Consider the following 21,758-nt stretch of genomic DNA (forward strand, 5'->3'; position numbering starts at 1 on the left):
AAGTCAATGGGAAGTTTGCCACTGATTTCAAGGGGAATGGTATCAGCCTTTTGCTTTTTAACTGTTTACTTAATGGGGTTTTTTTTTGCCTTTGGTTATTGTAGGATTGTGGTACCTCCGGTAGATACAGTATCAACCTTTTGAGGCATAAATCAGCAACTTATATTTACATCAGTAAGAATTGAATGCTGTATATAGCACTAAACATTTTAAAATACTTGGTGAGGTTGTAAGAAGCATAGATACATCATGTTTTGTGTACCACACAGCATATTTCAAGCTTTTCTATCTATCAATATTTCACTGACATTTCTCTTTGTTAGGTTATTTTCAGGGCAATACGTGGTGTCAGTTATGTGGGAGATGTGGCAGTGGATGATATTTCCTTTGAAGATTGTTCCCCTTTGCTGCTCCCAGGCAGACCCTGCACTTCTGAAGAATTCACATGTGCCAACACGTATTGCATCCCAAAGGATAATCTGTGTGATTTTGTGAATGACTGCGCCGATAACTCAGATGAGAACCCTAACATTTGCAGTATGTATGGTAGTTACTTACTCTAATTATCAGAAGTAACTGTGCCTGCTGTGAATTGTCAATGCAGCAACACTGCTGGCAGTTCATCAATGAAGAAAGAAAAAATGAGGTTAATAATGTAATTATATTCCTTGGGCTGGTAGGGTTTTTTCTCCATTTAATTTGAAATCATGTCTTGCAAAACAAAATTTGCTACTCTTGGATTTTTTACCCAGCATAAATTAATTCAGAGAAAAGCTCTGCCTTTTAAAACAAACAGAGACAAAACATTGCTTTCTATATGAAAAAATAAAAGCAAAAAATATGTCAAGGAAAATACATCTGGGGTATTAAGAGCTTACTTTGATGTTTCAGGAATTGTCAAGTCTCTTAACTGTTTCATGAATACCATACAACTTTAGTTTTGCACCAGAAATCAACAAACAGTATCTTCAGTTTTGGATTAAAAAATTGCACTTCATATCAAAAGTGTACTTTTCTGAAGGATGGGATCACAATATACTTTATTTCAGCCTCTTTCTTCAAGGAAATCTTGGTAAATTGTTATTCAGGCAAATCTGTGTTGTTGGTACACTACAAACAGCTGTTTCATTCCTAATGTTATGAACACAGCTCATACAAAATTAGATTATGACAAAGAAGTGGATCATTCAGTAAATACCATGTCAGATTCTCAGCTAGAGTAAATCAGTGTAATTCAATTTAAGTCATTTAAGCTGTGCTGATTTACACCAGCTGTGGGAAATCATTATAATTTCACATTTATTTACTTCTGAATAGTTAAAATATCAATTTTTTTTGTAGAACAGAAAGTTCTGAAAATTTTGTTCCAGAACAAACAATATTTTGGTTTGCAAATGTTGCTTCATTTCAGTATTTTCAATTGAAATGAAATGTTTCAACATTCCCAAATTGAAATGTTTAGTTTAATTTGTTGAATGAAATCAAAGCATTTTGTTACAGCTTGATTACACATTGAACTGCTGTAGTTCCTCATGGTGGTTGTAGTTTGGTGCCTCGTGTTGTCATTCTTTGCAAGGGTCAGGCTCCCCAGTCAGACTACATCTCCCATGATGCCTTATGGTGATTCAGCCAGATGAGAGAGAGTGGTGTATCATGAGAAAAGTGATCCACCTGGGAAGCTCATTCTATAGAGAAGAGTGGGGACATGAGGCACACGAGCTACAACTCCTATGAGGCACTGTGGCACATCAGGCAGACGCAGGTTAATGTTGGACTGATCCAAAACGAAACACTTCAATTCAGTTCGAAAAAGTTAAATGGTTAGATTTTGGTTGACCCAACCTGAAATAATAAGTATTTTGTGTTGATTTTCCTGACAGAAAAGTTGAAACATTATGGCAAAATTGAAATATTCCCTTTGTGGAAAGTTATTGTCTGTCAAAACAAACAGATCCTAGACATTTGAATGGAACATTCCTGATCTACTATAAAAAGGAGGAATTCGAATAAAGTAATTGGATTTACACTAGAATGCCCAAATTCAGAGAGCAGGGCCAAAATCAGCCTAAAATTTCTATAGTAGTGTAAATTAGACATATGGTCCAATTTCATGTAACTGTTCACATTCTCAGATATATGGAGCCAGCTTATGATCCCACTCTGGTTTAGTAACACTTTATTCCATGAGAAATTCAGTAAGAGTCTCAGTCTGACTCATAGTATCACCCTAAAACACAGGGTGGGCAGAATGGTCAATTTAACTTAGCCTTTACATTTCCTTGTCATTTTACTTTGCAACATTTATGTTGCCTTAAGAATGTGTGTGGAGTTTTTTTTTTTCTTAGTGGTTTTTTTACGCTTTAACAAGTGGTAGGGTGTGCTGGTGTTCCCTTCCCTTTTCTGATACGTTTCCAATTAAGAAATTAGAGACTGGAGAATAATTTGCCAACAAGAGAACAATGGACAGAAATGTCTCTTGTGTGTCTCCCTTACCCCTTTTCAAATTGAGGACGTTATTTCTGTAACGTATGCTAATGGGACTTGCTTTGGTAACAGCCCTAGTCTCCTTTTCACACCCTCTTGTAGAATTTAGTCACAACACTGAATGTTAACAGATAAAATTCTTAGATACTGGAGTTAGAATCTGGAGATTTCAGTTGTTTGTCATGAAATCATCTTTAAAAAGCTGCTTTTAAAAATACATGAACTGCAGCCACCTCACTCATTAAAATCGTGGTCAGTAAAGTGAACAGCAGATATATGGATCCACAATTTAATTTTCCTTTGAACTACCTGAAGGACCATGTAGTCAAATATAATCTGCAGTGTGCAATAAATAGTTCATTGGCTTGCTTCTGCTCTCGATACATTTCTATGACTCTATAGCTTTTATAAGTCACTTCTTATATTTTAAAATTTGGTTTCCAGATCAAAGTCCTAAGCTTTACCAGCTACAAGTTAATTCAGAACTGCATAAACAAGATGTGACAATGTCTAAAATTATTTATTGAAGAAAGTATTCACCTTTGTAAATAAAGTGAAAAATCAGTCAAAATGGCATATGAAAGTTGTGGCCTGTGTGCTGAATCTTTATTTTACCTTGGAGGAGGTTAACAAATAAAGATTAGATTGTTTTTTCAAGACAAATTTCCCAAAAGAAAAGAACAGAAAATATGTACCTACATTTTTAATTCTGTGTACTCGTTTAAACATCACAAAATTAGTTATGCATTTAGCTGACTCCATTTCCATTCTTGAGACACAAATACAAATCAGCCCCTAATATTGCTGACTGCTCAAATTTACAGTCTAATAGGTTTTTGCTTGGGAAAAATATTGACAGTGATTTTGATAGTAGTAAAAGTGGGGCCTTTATAGCTTCGGTTTGCGCCTACACATAAGGGGTATAAGGTGGTAAGCAGATGCTATACACAGTCTTCCCCACAAACTTCTCTCTGTGAATGTTAACATGATTCCCTCTGCAATCCCAGTTTTGACTCAAAATAGAGACTGCAAGCATGGTAGATTGATGGTTTTGTGGTGAAGAAAAATATCCACTAGACTATATGCTGAGATCACAAAACTAACTGATTTTAACTCATTCTTTCAGGTCACCAGAAGTATCGGATTAGTACATGCTTATACACTCGACAATTTATCCTCAAGATTTCTCATCTCTCAGTTCATGGTGAAACTCTTGTTCTGTGTAAACCAGATTTGGGTGGTCATTCTGTCAGTAATATTTGGGATTGATGGGTTTGGATTGACTGGTGATGTGGTTTGGCAGAAGAAAATTCCCATAAATTTGAAACATAAATTTAAGAAAAAAGAAAAGCAATCCAGATTTTTCACTTTGATATTACTTTTTCTGTAAATATTTATGGTTACAAAAGACATTGGCTCCCATTACCATTACAATATTTGGTTTTATTGATATGCTTATCCTATCCAATCCTTCTCATGGACAATAACAAGGGTTTTATTTTCATAGCATAATCCAGGTCTGACCTGAGGCTGACCTTTCAACTGTGAGGGTTTTTTTTCTAGTTTTATGTCATGGCAGAGTCTATCCTAATTTACCCCAGAAAATTGCTATTCCCTTTTTTTTCCATTCTGTAGTCTGCCTTGTAACAGAGAGCCATTAAAGCTCTATTCTTCCCCCCCCCTCCCAGGGGGTTCACAATGGTACATTCTGCAGAGCCACCAGAGAGGGATCCCTTCAACAGCTGATCCACAAATGACAGTCTGAAAACAACTGGCCCAGAAGTCTTAGGTCTGTGCTGACTTCTGTGGACTCCTAAGAGGTGGAGAGTCTGCAGGGTTCAAGTGTAGAAAACCAGAAACTGGCAGTGCTCACCAAGGATGGGAGTGGGGCCAGCACATCTGTTCAGTAGCTTTCAGTGGTGGGCTTTTATGGATCACTGGTCATAACTCTAGGTACCACTGCCTCACCAAAATGCAGAGAGCCAGGCTGTTTCAGGGATTTGTGATTGACATCTTTCTGCACCAAACTGGGGAATCTGGACCCATAATCTCTGCAAAATCCATGAAGCCCCAAAACATTAACAGGACAATATTGCAAGGCAGTACCCGCAAAGAAAGTTAACATAGCAGTCCCCCAAAAGATGGTGCTTCTGAGATGCTATTGCTAATATGTTGTTCAGTATCCATATTGTGGATAAGGGATTCACCTTTGCACTGAAGTGTGTCCTGTCATAAAGGGAGGGTTTTTTATGACACTTTATAGAGGATGGATTTTAAATAGCTTTATGACATTGGATATTTGTGCTGGAAAGCAGATCAGGTACTACAAGTGTTAATGGGCAAGACTAAGGTTACTCCAAGGACAGTCAGGTCTTCTGTATATCTGGGATTTATCCCTGCAGTTAGCTGCTGAGTGAATGTTCAGGGCTCAGAAACTTTATCAGGCCTCTAATATGATAAGCACTGGTCATTCTATAGCTCATTAAATTTGTCACAGCTATTGTTCTTCAAACATTGTAATATGTTGGAGTATATCATTAGTACTGCTTTGTTAGTGTAATTACACAGGAGTATAGTAATCACATAATAGTGTCATCATGGCAGAATATATTGCAACACTATTACAACAGTGTTAGGAAACTGTAGGCATCTTTACCGTACACTGTGAGGCTAACTGTGCACCAGAGGGGATATCTGAGCCAACTCTGAATGAACTGATGCGGAAGTACCTCCTGGATGTGGGCTAAAAGTGGGATACGTGCTTATTGTATGCAGATCCTTGTGAAAGAAGCTCAGTGGGACAGTAGTGTTTTTCCCTGCCCAAAGACTGGATGAGTGCTAGTAGAGGGGCTGCACGAGTACCCTGTGACCTATCTTTGGAGTTGGGTGAAGTGAATTCCATTTCTCCACCCCCAGTTACCAGTGTGTCTGTAAGAATGAATTTCACCCTAACTAAAGAGTATTCATGTCAATTTAGTAAATTAATTGTTAAGCCCCAGATTGCACCTGATTAAATCCCCCACCCATGTGAAGCCTCCCCACATTTTAATTCAGGGGTTGGGGAGGAGAGATGGGCTGGGAGCCTGGTACCGCCTCCCAACATGAAACAGGTGGGTGGAGAGCCCCAGGAAGCAGGTGGCTATAAGTTTCCTGGGTAAGGATGCAGTTTTGGGGAGAGAAAAGCTGCACATCTTGTCTGCTAAAGAGATACCTTAATAATCGTCTTTTCCAGATAGTTTTGTGAAAAGGAATGTGGCAGCATCACTAAGCAGTTACACCTTCAGCTGTGATCTGAGTTTTTAGTTTCCTACTCCATGTTTACTGGAAGAATGACCCGTTTAAAACGACTTCATTAAATAAATATAACAAAGGCTCCAAAGCTTTATTTTACATTGAAATGCTGACAAAGCAATCATCCTAGAGCATCACTTTGCCAAGGGCAATGCTCCAAAGCCCATTAATTTTGCCAACTAACAGTATACTTCAGAATTAAGTTTTCATTTCCCCAGCTGTAAGATTGAAATTGTAATTTTCATAAATTCTCAGACTAGAAAAGGACATAACTAGCTTAAAATAATTTAGCTTTTGCTCTATTGAATTATCTCTTTTGATACCAACGTTCCATTTAGGTCATGTGTGGCCAATATAATTTTGATCACATACCTACCATTGCTCATATAAAATAGTTAAGTTTCTTAATTATTCAACTGTTGCTCAACTGATTGACTATCTAATTCACCAGCCTTGTTCCATTACTCCAGAAGCAACAGGTTGGCTTTGCCTTTATACCCCTTGGTTCAGAGATCACAGTTCAACACAAAGGTACTTGCTAGAGGGGATTTTACATATAATATGTACAGCATTAGCTGGTATATTGAACGCCAGTATGGTTTCAGGTCCTGATTTAAAAAAAAACATGCTTCTGTAGAAAAGGAGCTTGAGCAGGTGCATAAGTGCTTTACTAAAGAGAGATGGATTTAGCAAGGGTGGGAGTCTTAAATCTCATAATCAAATGAACACGGGACAGAAGTTGGGGCTGCAGTAACCTTATGAATTTTGTTGTCCAGCTACAGTTATTATTATGTTTTGAATGATTGTGTGTTAATTCTTTTAGCACAATATAGACTTCTTGGTTATTATTCAAGTCTACAGTGTATTCACAAACAAAAATGGTCTGGAAAATAAACACATTTTGCTTGAATTTTCATTAATAATTTTTTAATTTTCCTTTCTTTTTTTAAAGGCTGTTCAATTTTCAGTAGAGATAGGAACAAAGTTCGTATTTGGATCTCATCATCCCCAAACTTTGGGGGTGTTTTGGCTGTGTTGTTTTGGTTCAATGCCATCACTAGTACTTAAAGAACTTGGCCTTTCTTTTTGAGACTTCTGAACAGATGCCACTTAAATACAGCTATCTTTTAGATGTTGAACTTTATCAGACCTCAGAAGAGGCTCGGGTTCTGTTTGTACTTTAGAAGGCTTTTGTGAGTTCTTATTTTGTCAAACCAAATGACCCATCCCGATTTAAGAATTTAGCTTCAAAGTACTTTTCCTTTCCAGCAATAACAACAAGAATTATTTGAGACCTGATCCAAAGCCCACTGAATGGAAAGATGCCCGTTGACTTTAGTGAGCTTTGGTTCCGGTTTGTAATTATCAGCAAATTTTAAAAAGCTGTAGATAAAAATATAGGCATTCAACACTTTTAGAATATTGTAATTCTGTCTACATTACTTTACATGACAAGCTGATTTAAAATGTTGAGCAATTTGGCCCTTTAGAAAATAAATATAAATACTTGAAGCTTGTGAAACAACTGTACAGGAAATATAAAACAGGAATTTTATACAGATAAATATAATCAGACTTTGACAGCATTGTATATAGATATAAAATAATGTTCAAATATAAGATAGCTAGGCATATAGATTTGCATATTGCCCATTAAAATGTGTATGTGTTAATTCTTACTGAGAGCAAATGGTTGGAGAAAATAAGCTAGAATGAAAGGACAGAGGCTGTTTGGTAATCAGAAATCCTTTTAAAATGATCTAATTATCAGCAGTCTCTTTACGATAGTACACCAACCACCTTTATATTAAAAAAACTCATTAATAAAACATGTCCATGTTTTTTTCTCTTGTGAGGATGTAGATAGATCACTTGTTTGTCTATTTGATTATAAGCTCAGTTCTTTGGATCTACCTTTATTTTTACACAGTCCATTTTACAATAATTTTTTCAGGTACATCCATGGGGCGCTGTGATTTTGAATTTGATCTTTGTACCTGGGAGCAGGATCAGAATGATGACTTTGATTGGAATCTCAGAACTGGCAGCATCCTGAGATCTGGCACTGGACCAACTGCTGATCATACCTTGCATGGACCATCTGGTCATTACATCTTCATAAAGAACTCATTCCCGCAGTTGCCAGAGCAGAAGGCCAGGATTTTCAGTCCCAAGATAAGCAGAAGAAGCAAAAACTGCAAGGTATGTCAAGGGATAATACTAGGAGAAATGAGCCTGATTTGTAGAATGCTATAAAGTAATAATCACTAATGTGATAGATAATAGATTATCACTAATACATTTCATAAAGAAAACAAGTGCAGTATGCTCCTGCTCCTATGCTGACCTCGAAAGCAATTACCAAACAAACATTTTGTTACACATAGTGCAGAAGATTAAAGAATGACTTCTGTTGATGAATTAAGTACTCTGGGAGACTTGAAAGTAGTCAGCAGTAGAAACAGATATTGTCTCTTCAGTGGCTGGTTTAGAAAAAGTTTGTACAACAAAAGTACTGAAAAACCTGCATGTATCTGCTTTGTGCTTTAATGGAGAAATTGAATTAGAGCTACATTAACAACTGGATAAAAGGGAACGTAACAGCAAATAGAAGAATACATTATGAAAAGATTCTTCTCACTGATCTATCAGAAACTAGGGAAGAGTAAGCTTTCATTTATCAAAGTGCTAAAGCCCATTCTTTTCCATCGGTCCTGAAAAGAGCCTGGCTGACATTTGGAAATATGGATTGAAAGGCTGCCTAGTTTCAAAGCTTCCTCTGTCGTCTTTGCTAAATTGCTGTTTTGTATCTTCTTCTTAATCCAGTGGCTTAAAACAGATATGCTTGTGCCTCCTGAAGTCACAATACACTAGAAAGGGATTTCTGGAATTTTTGGGGAAAATGTTTTTATAGTATTATTCACTTTATTATGTACTTTATTTTCCAGCTCATAGACTCCTGTTTTCAACAATTCATAAGGCTTTACAGTTTGTAGACAATGGTTGACATGACTGATTAACATAGTCTATATAATGAGAGTTATTAAAGCATTCTTTATAACCTAATTGGTAATGTATGCATAACAACACATCCACTTACCTATTTAAATAATAAACCCTGCACCTAAACAAACATATATATTGCCAACTCTATGTATTTTTACCAGCAGAAATTTGTTTACCATCATATTTCCTTCCTCCTTCTCTTTCTATATTTAACTCCTGCCTCCCACACCCCAGCTTGCACACATGAGCATGTCTGCATAAAACGACTGGAGGAATAAGATTTGGAGGCCTTTTCAGAAATATTTTTAGGGAAGATTTGAAGGAGGGGAGAATGGAAGTTTGAAGGTAGAGTCGGGAAGGGATTTCCAGTCACAGAGGGTGGTGTTGAGGAAGGCCAAGAGAAAGGACAGGAGAATAAGGAGTATAGTTAATTTATCATCTTGGATGGGGTAAAGACAAAGTGAAAGATAAAAGGAAAAGTGGGCAGAAGCCTAAATTGTGTTCATCCATGAAAGTTAGGGGAAGGAATCTAGTGAATCTTGAGTTAAAAACTAGCATTTAGGAACCATAAATTCAATTAATAAATGCAAGATAGTGTAAATCATTGTTAGCATGTAAAGATCTACCCAGCATACTAGCAGAAATGTCAGCCTTTTCAATTTATCCATTTACACTTGCTCAGCAGTTCTTTGCTTTCTGATCACAAAACACCACTCCTTCTCCAATCACCTTGAAGTATCTCCACTACTAATTATATGGCTGGAATTCTTAATCCATCCTCATACAGGAATTTGAGCTCCAGTCCCTTGATTGAAAGACAATACCAATGCCTGCCTGCTTGCACAAATTCTATCATTTTATTGCATTTTAACCTGTAAAACATGATGTTTCATCTTTTATATTAGAATTATGCAGTGATTCATTCTCTTTTTCTTATTTACACCTGTACAGGTACTTTATTTTAGTTTAATTTCATATAGAAACTAAATATCTCAGGAGGATAATTCTGTCAGAAATATTCTTGATGCTGACAAATTTTGATTTGATTTTTAAAGAGTCTTTGATTTAAGCTGATTCTGAGATCCTCTGAGTGTACAGGTGCACAGCTGTTCTTTGGAACTGTGGCAGTCTAATCTAAATACATTTCTAAATAGATGTACCGAATTTTCAAATGGGACCTCATTTAACCCCTTTAACCAGATAGCTCATATTGCTTATTTATACAGAAAAAGAGAAAGTGTATAATGAATAATGATTTTAGGAGTTTATTTTTAACCGTTGTGGTTGGTTTGATATTTTTCAGATCACTTGATTTCACTTTATCTTCTTGTCAAATCCGAAAGCCCTTTATAGATAAGAAATTCAGGAACTGTTAAATAAATATGATTGGATTTAATTATACAAATGTAGCATGAGTAAATCAGTTTGTCAACAGAGAAAAAATAAACTAACCACTAAAAATTTAACTTAGAAATTCTGGACCATGAGCTTATGTTTCTTCTTCGAGTGATGTCTCTGTTGGTGCTCCACTGTAGGTGTGGCAGTGCCCCCTTAACCTGGGATCGGACATCTTCATCAGCAGTGCTCATGGGACTGCATATGCGCACCTCCCCACTCTCACAAGTCCATTCTAGGGGCAAAAATAAAACAACTTCAGCAACTGGGAGCCATAGAACAGGTCCCCTCCCAACACTGGGGAAGGGGTTTTACTCCCACTATTTTCTGATTCAGAAGAAGTCTGGCAGCTGGCATCCCATCCTGGACTTTCACAATCTAAACAAATTCATCAAACCACAACGTTTCAAGATGGTTACCCGCTCCACTATTATCCAATCACTGGAACATGGGGACTGGTTCTCTGCCCTAGACTTTCAAGATGCAAATAGTATTTTCATATTTCCATGCACCCTGCCTGCAGACGGTTCTTCCAGTTCATTGTGGAACTGATTACTACCAATACAAAGTTCTGCCCTTCAGATTCTCCACAGCACCTAGGGTGCTCTTCAACGTCCTCATGGTAGTTGCTGCCTACCTAAAGAAACAAGGAATAGTAATTTTTCCATACTTGGATGACTGTCTCCATCCAAGAATGATACTCACAGATTCATAGGCTCTAAGGTCAGAAGGAACCAATATGATCATCTAGTCCGACCTCTTGCACAATGCAGGTCAGAGAACCTCACCCACCCACTCCTGTAATAAATCTCTAACCTATGATTGAGTTATTAAAGTCTTCAAATCATGGTTGAAAGACTTTAAGATACAGAGAATCCACCAGCAAGTGAGCTGTGCCCCATGCTACAGAGGAAGGTGAAAAACCCCCAGAGCCTTTACCAATCTACCCTGGGAGAAAATTTCTTCCCGACCCCAAATATGGTGATCAGCTAAACCCTGAGCCATGTGGGCAAGACTCACCAGCCAGACACCCAAGAAAGAATTCTCTGTAATGACTCAGAACCCACCCCATCTAGTATCTCTTCACAGGCCAGTATCTACCACCAGTAGTCAAAGATCAGTCTATTGCCAAATTAGGCTGTCCCATCATACCATTCCATAAATTTATCAAGCTCAGTTTTGAAGCCAGCTAGGTTTTTTTGCCACCACTGCTCCCCTTGGAAGGCTATTACAGAACTTCACTCCTCTGATGATTAGAAACCTGCGTCTAATTTCAAGTCTAAACTTCCTGATAGCCAGTTTATATCCATTAGTTCTTGTGTCCACATTGGTGCTGAACTTAAATAATTCCCCTCCCTCCCTGGTATTTATCCCTCTGATGAATTTATAGAGAGCAATCATATCTTCCCTCAAACTTCTTTTGGTTAGGCTAAACAAACCAAGCTCTTGAGTCTCCTCTCATAAGGCAGGTTTTCCACTCCTCAGATCATCCTAGTAGCCCTTCTCTGCACCTATTCCAGTTTGAAGAGTTCCAGAGGGGTAGCCATGTTAGTCTGTATACAGCAAAAACAACGAGAGTTCTGTAGCCCTTTAAAGACTAACATATTTAATTTCAGCAGGCATAAGCTTTCGTGGGCTCCAACCCACTTCCTCAGATGTAAGTAATAGAAATCATACTGGGGCAACATATATAGGAGGCAACATATACATATCCAAGGGAAGTGACAACAATGGGGGATGTGCAGTCATCGCTTTATAGTCACCTACATTGGAGCACCCATAGGTACATCACTCGAAGAAGAGAAGGTTACTCACCCTGTGCAGTAATTGAGGTTCTTCAAGATGTGTGGCCCTGTCGGTGCTCCACTACCTGCCCTCTTCCCCTCTGCTTCAGAGACAAAAACATAAGCTTTATAGCAGAGAAGGAACTGGGGGCGATCAGACCACACAGCACTATATGTATGTCCTGTGGACAACACAGGAGGTGGGGAGGTGCAGTGCACGTGTGCGGTCCAACAAGCACTGCTGATGAAGATCTCTGATCCCAGGTATAGGGGGCACTGCCACATCTACCATGGAGCACCCATAGAGGGACACATCTCAAAGAACCTCAGTTACTGCAGAGGGTGAATAACCTTCCCTTCTAAATCAATTTCCTAACAGCCTTTTAAAAAAGATATATGAAAAAAAACTTCCCCCATATTTGAAAATGTCTGTCTAAATCCTATTTCTCCTTATGCTCTCAGAATCATAGAATCATTCCTTCTAACACCTATGTATGAACAATTAAATATGCTTTGAAGAAATAGAACAACTAATGATGAATGGTTCATTGTATGAATATTTATTTTTATTGTATATTAATGGAGAAGAATGGAGAAGGGTCACAGCTGGCAACAATTAGCTTTTTCATGTATAAATGTGTACATCAGATATATAGAATTGTCTTAAATCTTTAGGCAGAAGACATTTTTCCTATTCTGAAACAGTCAAAACCAGGTTTAAAACACTTTTCAAGCACTTTTTGAACATCTCTGCAGTTTTGAAGTTGCCTTTTATAACAGTTCTTCAAGAGAACTCAGGTTTGAAACATATTGGCATGCACACACTGTTGGATTGCTTTGTAAACTGTAGCCAACTGTATTTTGATGTTCAGAAGTGCTGGTGTTCATCAGTGATTGAGGGGCAAAGTAGACATGGAATGGAATAAAGAATATAATGAAATAAGGATGATAAAATGTTGTGCTTCACAGAGTACATTGATTGCCTGCTGGGATCAGGAGGATTTTTCTCTCATGCACAGAATTGAATATTTAGCTACATATATATAAGTGGGGTGGGAATGGGGATACCATCTTCAGTTGATGCCACCACCAGATGCAGATTCCAGTCTCAGTTTATCAGTGTACTCAACTGATATAGAAAATCTTATGTTCCAAAAATTACCTATTTGAAGGTCGAGGACTTCACCAGAGTAGATACATTTTATTATTTCCTAGAATGAGCATGAGCCTAAATTCCTTGGAGTCAGTGTAGAAGCTACTTAAGCACACGCATTAGAGCCATAGGGAGAAATCCTGGCCATACTGAAGTCAATAGAAACACTTCCATTGACTTCAATGCACCCACCATTTCAACCATGGAAGATATGCAAACTGCTAAATATAAAAGGAGAGAGAAGGCAAGGAAAAAACAGAGTGGTTAAAAGGTAAAGTATATTGAAGCCAAAACAGTATCCTTCAAAAAGTGGAAAGCCAGTGAAAGAGATAGCAGTAGAAAGGAACACAACTTTATGGCAGGTATAATGTGTAGTCTGTCATTAAAATCCATTGCTTTACTGGAGAACTGAAGGATAGTAAGAGTTGAATCTACATTTTGTCAAGTGCCTGGGTGATCCCATAAATTGCAGACCAGCAAGTCTTAGTTCAGTACCATGAAATTAGTTGAAAATATACAACTCGTAGTTGTAATTTATTTTAACTTTCAAGAAATCTTTGATAAATCCCTCACAAGAGGCCGTTTAGGAGACTAAGTACACATAGAGTGAGAGGTAAATTCTGTCATGGACTAGAATCTGGTTGAAAGAGAGAAAAGTATAAGAATAAATGTTTAACAGGCAATGACAACACCTGCACTTCAATGTGGTTCTTCTTTGTAATTATCTACTGTTATCCCTACTTGAGCACTGTCATTATGTTTAACATTTTGTTTTTCTCTCCTTGAGTCTCTGTGAATCCTTCTATTTTTCCTACTGTCTCTTTCTAGATGCTCATTCTGAAGCAATCATCCTAGGCTAGGAAAGAGCTCTGTGCAGGTGAGGTACTTCAGAGCCATCAACAACACCATAATTAGCCTTTGAAGAGTCACACCTGAGTGCTTCAAGATACTCCCAATATGCTAAAGGACGGGGTTTATGCATTGCTCCCTACCTCTGCTTTGTCATCAGTTTTCAAAGTTTTACATTTAAATGTGAAATTTGCTCAGAAGAAGTCCATCGGCAGCTCTCTAAGCATTGAAATGTAGGTTTCCAAAATAGCTTTCATTAGTTTACTAAAGGAATAGTTCTAAAGATTACTACTAATGAGATGTTTTTCTTTGTGTTTAATTAGAACACTGGATAATGAATGATTGAGCAATTTTGATGCTCTTCTGAGTACTGAAGATGCCTCTGTTGTGAAAATTCAGGGAGTAATTATAATGATAGAGTATATTTAATGTTCCCTACTGGATATTTAATGCTGTAACTTTTGGTTGCAGATATTATTTTATTACCACATGTATGGAGTCAGCATTGGATCATTAACTATCTATCAGGTGACAGCATCAAATAAAGAAAAAGTCCTACTCAACCTCACTGGAAATCAGGGAAACTTCTGGCAGAGAAAACTGATGCTTCTGAATGCAGATGAGGACTTTCAGATCACCTTTGAAGGGCAAGTGGGTAAAGGTTACAGAGGTGACATAGCACTCGATGACATCACATTCACCAAAGAATGTTTGCCATTACCTGCAGAACCCACAGCACTACCTCCAAAAGGTACATTCCTATTCAGTAGACTAGGCCCTGGTCTACACTTACCTGGAAATTCGGTGGCAGTCGACAGGAGTTACACAAGCTACTCAGAGTGGCTCGCGTAACCCCCCTCGACTGCTGTGCTTCCCTTTTGCATGCCGTCTTCACTGCACTGCGCCAACGGAAACTGCGTTCCCATCGACACAGCGCTACGCCACTTGAGGGGGTGGATTACCAGCGTCCACTTCCTGATAGATTGAGCAGGTCTACACTGACCGCTCAATCGATCCAGAAAGATTGATCTGATGGCCGCGACTTTGCCACCATCAGTATAGACATACCCTTAGCAATTTCACAGTGTCAGACTCTGGAAAGAGTAGCAAACAAGCCTGGCTTTGATTTTTTTGGGGGGTGTTTTTAATGGCCAGAAATGAATATAATATGAACTATCTTTTTGGTATATGGACTTAAATATTCCATAAAGGTGTTTTTTGGAAAAGTGAGTCACTGATTATGACTCTGCAGGATATACTCATCTTGAGCAGGACATACTCCCATGAGTAGTCCCATTTAAATCAGTGGGTCTTTTCAGTTGTAAAATCAAGTGTGAAAGAACAAAGAGTGCAAGGAACTTGCTTTTCTAGAGCCCATATGAACAGAATGGGCACAATCCAATGGGGAGTGCAGGCATTGCTACCTGCTAGTATCTCCCTGGATGTGAAGGATGTATGAGAGAAGAGGAAGAGGGCAAAACCCCTCCCTCCACACTTCCCAGGAGAACTGTTGCAAGGGTGACAGAGCTGCTACTCCACCATGTGTTCCCACTGTAATTAGTGTGCCACCAATCAACACACAGCTCCCAGCATGGGCTGAAATTTTAGTTACAAGCTAACCGTTAATTTCCATCAATTTTGACTGTGAGTGATTCATAGCCAGTGAGTCAGTAAAAACTCTTCCTGTTTGTTAGATAGCTTTTGGCAGCTAAGCTCTAAAATGCAATCTATGCATATGCAACTCTCATTGAAATCATTGGGATTTCTGCCATGACTTGAGGGCAGGATAGGACTCTCAGGATTATGTATCTTTTGAAAGAAGCATTTATTATGGATTTCCATTGAACTGGGAGCCTGTTATTTTTCTAAATCTGTTTTCAGAAAGCCTTATTGAGACAGAGAATTGGGATTCAATAAGCTGTAATTTTTATTTTATTGATCTTTTGTTTCACATTTGTTCTTTCCATAAGCATAGTCATTACCATTAAATTATATAATGACATGAAAATTATGACAAACAGTTTAAAGCAATCTAGGCTTGATTGTGGTAGAAACTCTTTCCTTTTCCTAGAGAATGGTATTTTTTTAATAGTTGATGGTTTGGATTCACTTTCCTCTTTCTTCTCTTTGGGGTAGGGAAAGATTTTTCTTTCTAAAAGGCCCTGTGATTCTGGTCTTCAGAATAATATCCTTACTAGAGCTGTCCAGAACTCCCTTGATTAAATGAAATTTTGTCAAAATATGCTGTTTTGTTGAGACATACTGGTTTCAATGAAGTTTTCATCAGGGGTTGAGGGTGAGACAGGAGACACTCTGTAGCCTGAGGGTGAAGACACTGGCCTCAGATTCTTCCTGATTCACAGCAGAGCTTTTCATCCCATATCACTCAGACTCAGGGAGAGCAGGGACTCAAGTCTGGGACTCCCATATCCCAGCCAGTGTCCTAACCAGGCAGGCATACATGAACATACTCTTGCTTCCTGAATCAAAAAGCTCAGGTTTCAAGCTAAAAACAACTGACAATTTAGTTTTTGCAAAAATGCTCAAAATGTTTTGGTTTTGTTCCAATGCAGAACGAAAGCAATTTTGAAACCTCAAACATTGCTGCAAAACAGAATTGTCATCCTCCAGTCATCTCTAATTTGTATCCCTCTTACTGTCCCCATCCCAAAATATATAGGCGTAATATTATTGTTCATGCTAACAGCCAGAGGTTCTGTGAGTACAATGAGACAGTGGCTAGCATTATCTGTGATTGGGGCTGGTTGCAATGAGATAGTAATTGACATTAGGTACAGCAAGATGGTGGTTGACATTTGCTGTTATTCCATAGCGTTTCATTGAAATCATATGGCAGCTGATGCAATGTCAACAACAAATTAATTGGAACAGGAGATGTAAAATGTTTTTGTGAAACTGGATTGGACCATTATTAACTGTTAGGAATGGTCTTTGTCCTTCTTCATGAGGGTATTATATTCACAATCATTTTGAAAATTGCAGATCTCATGTGCACACAAATCCTGTCCCTTTCTACCTCCCCAAGCTGAGAGAGAACTGGTCAAAATTCTTCAATTGCAATTAATTTTGTAATTGAAATTTTGATTGGGTAGGGAAACAAACACAATTCAGACATATTTGCAGAAATTATTTTTTAACATTTTTCATCCAGCTCTAGGCTGCTACTTCTACAAAGCAACTATACACAAAAGGAGAGATTAGGGACAGGATGTGGAACAAACTGCTGACTCCTGTCAGCTAGGGGCTGAGAGTGAGTCTTAGGAGGCTATAGCATCTATCTGCTGCTTGATTGCCTGAGGAGTGGAGGAGACCATGCTCCCTTCCTTAAAGGCCCATTCTAATTGTCACTCAGTTGGGGAGATTCTACCGCCCACACCAGGATGCTGGGGAAATACCTCCTCCTCCTTCCCCCAGTGTCACTCCCCTGAGCTCCCACGGCCACTCCTGGTGGTAGCAGGCAGGTTATGGACTCTGCACTGGGAAGAGGTAGGTTGGGTTTTGTGGTAAAGTTAATAGAGTGGAATTTAGGGAAGAGTTTTTTCCTGGCTTTACCAGAGACTTCCTCTGTGTGAACTTTGACAGTTCACTTAATCTCTATTGTCTCTGTTCCCAGTCAGTAAAAGGTATTTTTCCCTCTCACAAGAGTATTGTGAGGATTAGTCCATTAATTTATGTGAGATGCACAGACATTACAATGATTAGTACCATGGAAAAGCCTAAAAAAATACAAATGAACTAGCTATGTTGCTGCTGCAAAGAGGTGGTTTACTTCTTCAGAATTTCACTTACCACACTTAGGCACTGGGTCAAGCTGGACTGGAAACTTCATCTAGCACAGTGCATTCAAGTCAGAATTTGGCCGATATTGTGCAATGGTTTCAAAATACATCCTTTAATACCCCATCAAATCCATATAATCCACTCCATTTACTGCCTACTTCTATCATAGCTACATGCTAGTCTTCATTACAGACAAGATCAATACTTGTAAAATAAAACTTTATACTACTGTGACCCCAAGAAGTGCATTTGCTGAGATTTCTAATTCTATACTCTCTGGTGTTTCTGGACTCACTGCACTTACAGTACGTGTGAGTCCCTGTAGCAACATTTGAAACTTTAAAAGCTTTGTTTTTGATAGTGAAAGGCAGTTCAAAAACACTTCTATCGAACAAAAGTTATTAAAGCCTCAGAAGAAGCCACGAGGGACCCTTTCTTTGGTATAATATGTCCAGGATGTAATGTGTATAACTTCAGATGTTCACAGCATTTTCAAAGTAACAGTATGGGTACCTTAGAATTCATCTTAGCCAGCATTATGTTTAGTGTCTATGTAAATCTATTTGTCTTTTCTCATCAAATTTCCATTTGTCCTGATCAGGGATTTCAACTCTGATCTCCAGAGGTCCCAGGTTAGATCAGCTATTAAATCCTGCTATTTGCTACAGTTATGGTCAGTTATGGGTATGGAATTAGTTGCAGGGATTTGGAACTTTTGATACTCATGATGCTGGGCAGAGGGAAACAAAGCGGCACCTGAAACTGCACAATTGGGATAGACCAAGACTAAGACATTTGGTCTTGTTTCCATTGTTTTAATTTTAGAATGATCAGTGGTGTGCTATCTGGGTACGCAATGAATTAACTGCGGACCCCAAGACTGACTGTGCCCACAGGCTGATTCTGTCTGGCCCCCAAATGCACATGGAAGATTTTGTTCTATAAAACAGCATCCTCTGCATGTGACCTCACATGCACTGTATGTGCAAAGTCATGATGCATGGAAGATGCTATTTTGCATGTAAGTGTAGAATTCCACACCTAACTAAAAATGTCCTGGCCATGTCACTGATAAGCCAGTAGAGATCTGGTTCTTTGCTGCTTGCTGTTTATTGAGAGGGCCCTGGCTAATAAAGTTACCACCATCCAAGATCTCACAAAGGAGGAGACCTATGCTTTTTATGTATATCTGGAACCTAGTTAGATGACAATGCAGAACTGTTGCTGGTGCAGGGTTCTCCATCTGCATAGTGTAATCCAACATGAGAACAAAAGGGATCAGGCAGGTTATGTTGTTGTGCTCTTTGTTTTTTGTCTCAGTCCAAAGTTGCATTTGATTGGTCATCCAATTGTACATCAAATTGTGCGTCCTGGGGTGTGGTTTAAAATAGGAATGACATTGGTCCACAGATTGCCCTGCTACACTAAGGAAGCACCAGCTGTTTCCTTCTCTGAGGAGTTGTAGGGAAAACACTGTTAGCATTAATTACTTTCAAAAGCAAATTTATTAGGGTAACCAACACAGTAACCATTTCTGCCAGATTTGGTTATTCATCTCTAGGTTGCTCGCTGTTCCCATTTCTGTCCTTTGTAATTTCCATGAAACATCAGTCTGAAATTATATTTCCTTCAAACTGACTGTATTCTGCAAAAAATATTAAGTTCATTCTTTTTACACCTCACCCCCCCCCCCCTTTTTTTTGGCTAAACTCATTTAAATCCAGGTACCCTGGGAAATTCTCACAATGCTTATAAATAATATTGTGAGTAAACTCATGGCATAATGTGCTGGTCTCTGTTTGCAAATCATACCCATAGTTCGTATCGTAGTGATAAGCGTGGTATAAGAATCTGAACAGAATAGAATCAGCCACTGTACGTTGTGAAGGGACATGCCCTCACTCTGGTGCAGAGGAGACTAATGAGCCCTCCTGGGCCTGCCCAGCTCTAACGAGATGCACCTGCAAGGCTTCTTCTGCCTTGGTGGGGGAGAGTTTAAAAAGGGAAAACCTAGCACAGGAAGGTCTGGTGAAGAGCAGGAGGGTTTCTTTACCTCAGAGACGGCTGACAACAGAGACTAGGCAGCCAAAAAGGAGACAGTCACAGGCCTCTCCACCCCTGACACAGCATGGACCAGCTGCAAAGCAGTATGCCCCGAGAGGAGGGGCTGGAGATAGACCCTGATAGACCAAGCTCATAGAGCTGAGTCCAGAAATATTGCCTGAGCAACAGGCCACCTTTGCCTTTCTTTGTTTTCATCCCAATTCTGCTCTCTCATAAGGTAAAGATAGGGGAAAGGACCTTTCCTTTGTCCATTTGACTCAGAGAACCCCTCCTGGGCTACAAACTGGGGGGAAGGACAGTATAAATGACTGGCAGCAGGCATGTGGGGGGGTCCAGGGAGCCTTGTTACCCCCTCCCCTATAGGTCAGCACCTGGAGACAAACATCAATCACAGCTGATAATTTTAAAAGAGAACAGATGTACAATTCTACAGCAAGGCATTTATTTAAAATTGTGTCTTTCCTGTTGTTGTTTGTCTCCTTGGTAAATATGCAGCAATATTTAAAGGATGGAGGGGAGAATTTGACAACTCATAAAAAAAAAAAGAAAGTAATTTTGAAAGCATTGTCATGGACTGCCGACTAACTGCCTGTCCGCATGACCCTGCTTAGCAACCACACCACACTGGCAATTCACTGAGAGCTGCTTCAACTGTTGAAGCTCAGAAACAATAACCCCTCATTTCAGGGCACTGCTTATCAACACTTCGCTGTATGAATAGTGATGGCCACTGTAGCATCTGGAGCTGTTCACATTCTACAATGGTTGCCTGTGTAGGAAGGCACAGGAACGGTTTGTTCTGACAACAACACTACTTACTCCTTCCACTGTGGCTTTCTTCACCGTGAGCTGGATTTGAAATGTACAGTCTGCCTTGGGTAAGGGGCAGCACATAGCTGCAGCACTTCTGGAGCAGCCCTGGAAAAGAATTGTGACTCGGAGAATTGTAATTCCTCCCCTGCTCTGGCTTTGCTCTGGCGTGTTCATCCCTTTTTCTTGAGTAGTTTACGCCCCGCTGTGTGCCTGGCCAGCACACTGCCAGGCCAGCAAGAGGAGATTGGGGAAGTTGAGCTAAGGTTCTTCCCATATTCCAGCCTTCTCTGCCCTCTTGCCCATTTGCTCACAGAGGGACATATCAGGCAACTGTATCCTGTTCTCCTTCCCTTCCAGCTGGCCTGAGTATGAGAGCACAAGAATAGGGAGGCTCATTCCACTGCACAGCCAAGTAATAGCTGCAGAAAAGGTGGGAGGATCTTTCCATTCAATTTTGATGGAATATTCATAGATTTCAGAGTTAAGAGTGACCCATTTTGCATTTTCATCTATTGTTATCATAGTGCCTAGAGGCCCTTATCGCTCTAGGTGCTGTACAGATGCAGAACAAAAAGGCATTCCCTGCCCCAAAGAGCTTATAAGATGACAAGACAAGATGGGGGAGAACAAGTAAACAACGAGACAGTATTGAGCAGCATGACCAACAGTGGTGTCTGTGTGCTATCTGCCTTACTGTTGTCAAGTTTTTCATGGACATCATGGGAAAGAGTTTTGAGGAGGAAATTGAAAGTAGATAATGAGGTAGCTTTGTAAATATTCATGGGAGCCCCTCCCAAGCATGTGGGGTATCATGGGAAAAAGCAGGAAGGTGCTTATCTGAAAACATAACAAGTAGACAATGGAGATTAGCATCAGAGGCTGATCAGAGGCAAGCATTGACAGCTCAGTCGTGAATGAAAGATAGGTGGGGGGCAGGGATTGACTATGAAGGGCTATGAAAGTGAATACAAGCAGCTTATGTTTGGTGCAATAGAGCAGGGAAAACCAGTAGTTGGATGCAAAGAGAATGATGACATGGTCAAAGTGATGGGCTAGGAAAATTATTCTGAATGTGTATGAGTGGGTCAAGGTTGCATTTGTCAAGGCCAGAGAGAGAG

At 39.2% G+C, this 21,758-nt stretch overlaps 1 protein-coding gene across 2 annotated transcripts in view; it reads left to right on the forward strand.

The window, feature by feature from the left end:
- Positions 1 to 21,758, forward strand: part of LOC137162471 (MAM and LDL-receptor class A domain-containing protein 1-like) — a 320,533-nt gene that overhangs the window by 92,027 nt on the left and 206,748 nt on the right. For both annotated transcript variants that reach the window (XM_067562330.1, XM_067562331.1), the window contains 3 exons: positions 324 to 537; positions 7,730 to 7,977; positions 14,434 to 14,713. In XM_067562330.1, the coding sequence (XP_067418431.1) occupies positions 324 to 537; positions 7,730 to 7,977; positions 14,434 to 14,713 (742 nt within the window). The remainder of the gene's footprint in view (positions 1 to 323; positions 538 to 7,729; positions 7,978 to 14,433; positions 14,714 to 21,758) is intronic.

The sequence above is a fragment of the Emydura macquarii genome, unplaced genomic scaffold (genome assembly GCF_026122565.2).
Source record: "Emydura macquarii macquarii isolate MOO-44397 ecotype Brisbane River unplaced genomic scaffold, CSIRO-AGI_Emac_v2 contig_2422, whole genome shotgun sequence".
In the NCBI taxonomy this organism is placed as follows: domain Eukaryota; kingdom Metazoa; phylum Chordata; order Testudines; family Chelidae; genus Emydura; species Emydura macquarii.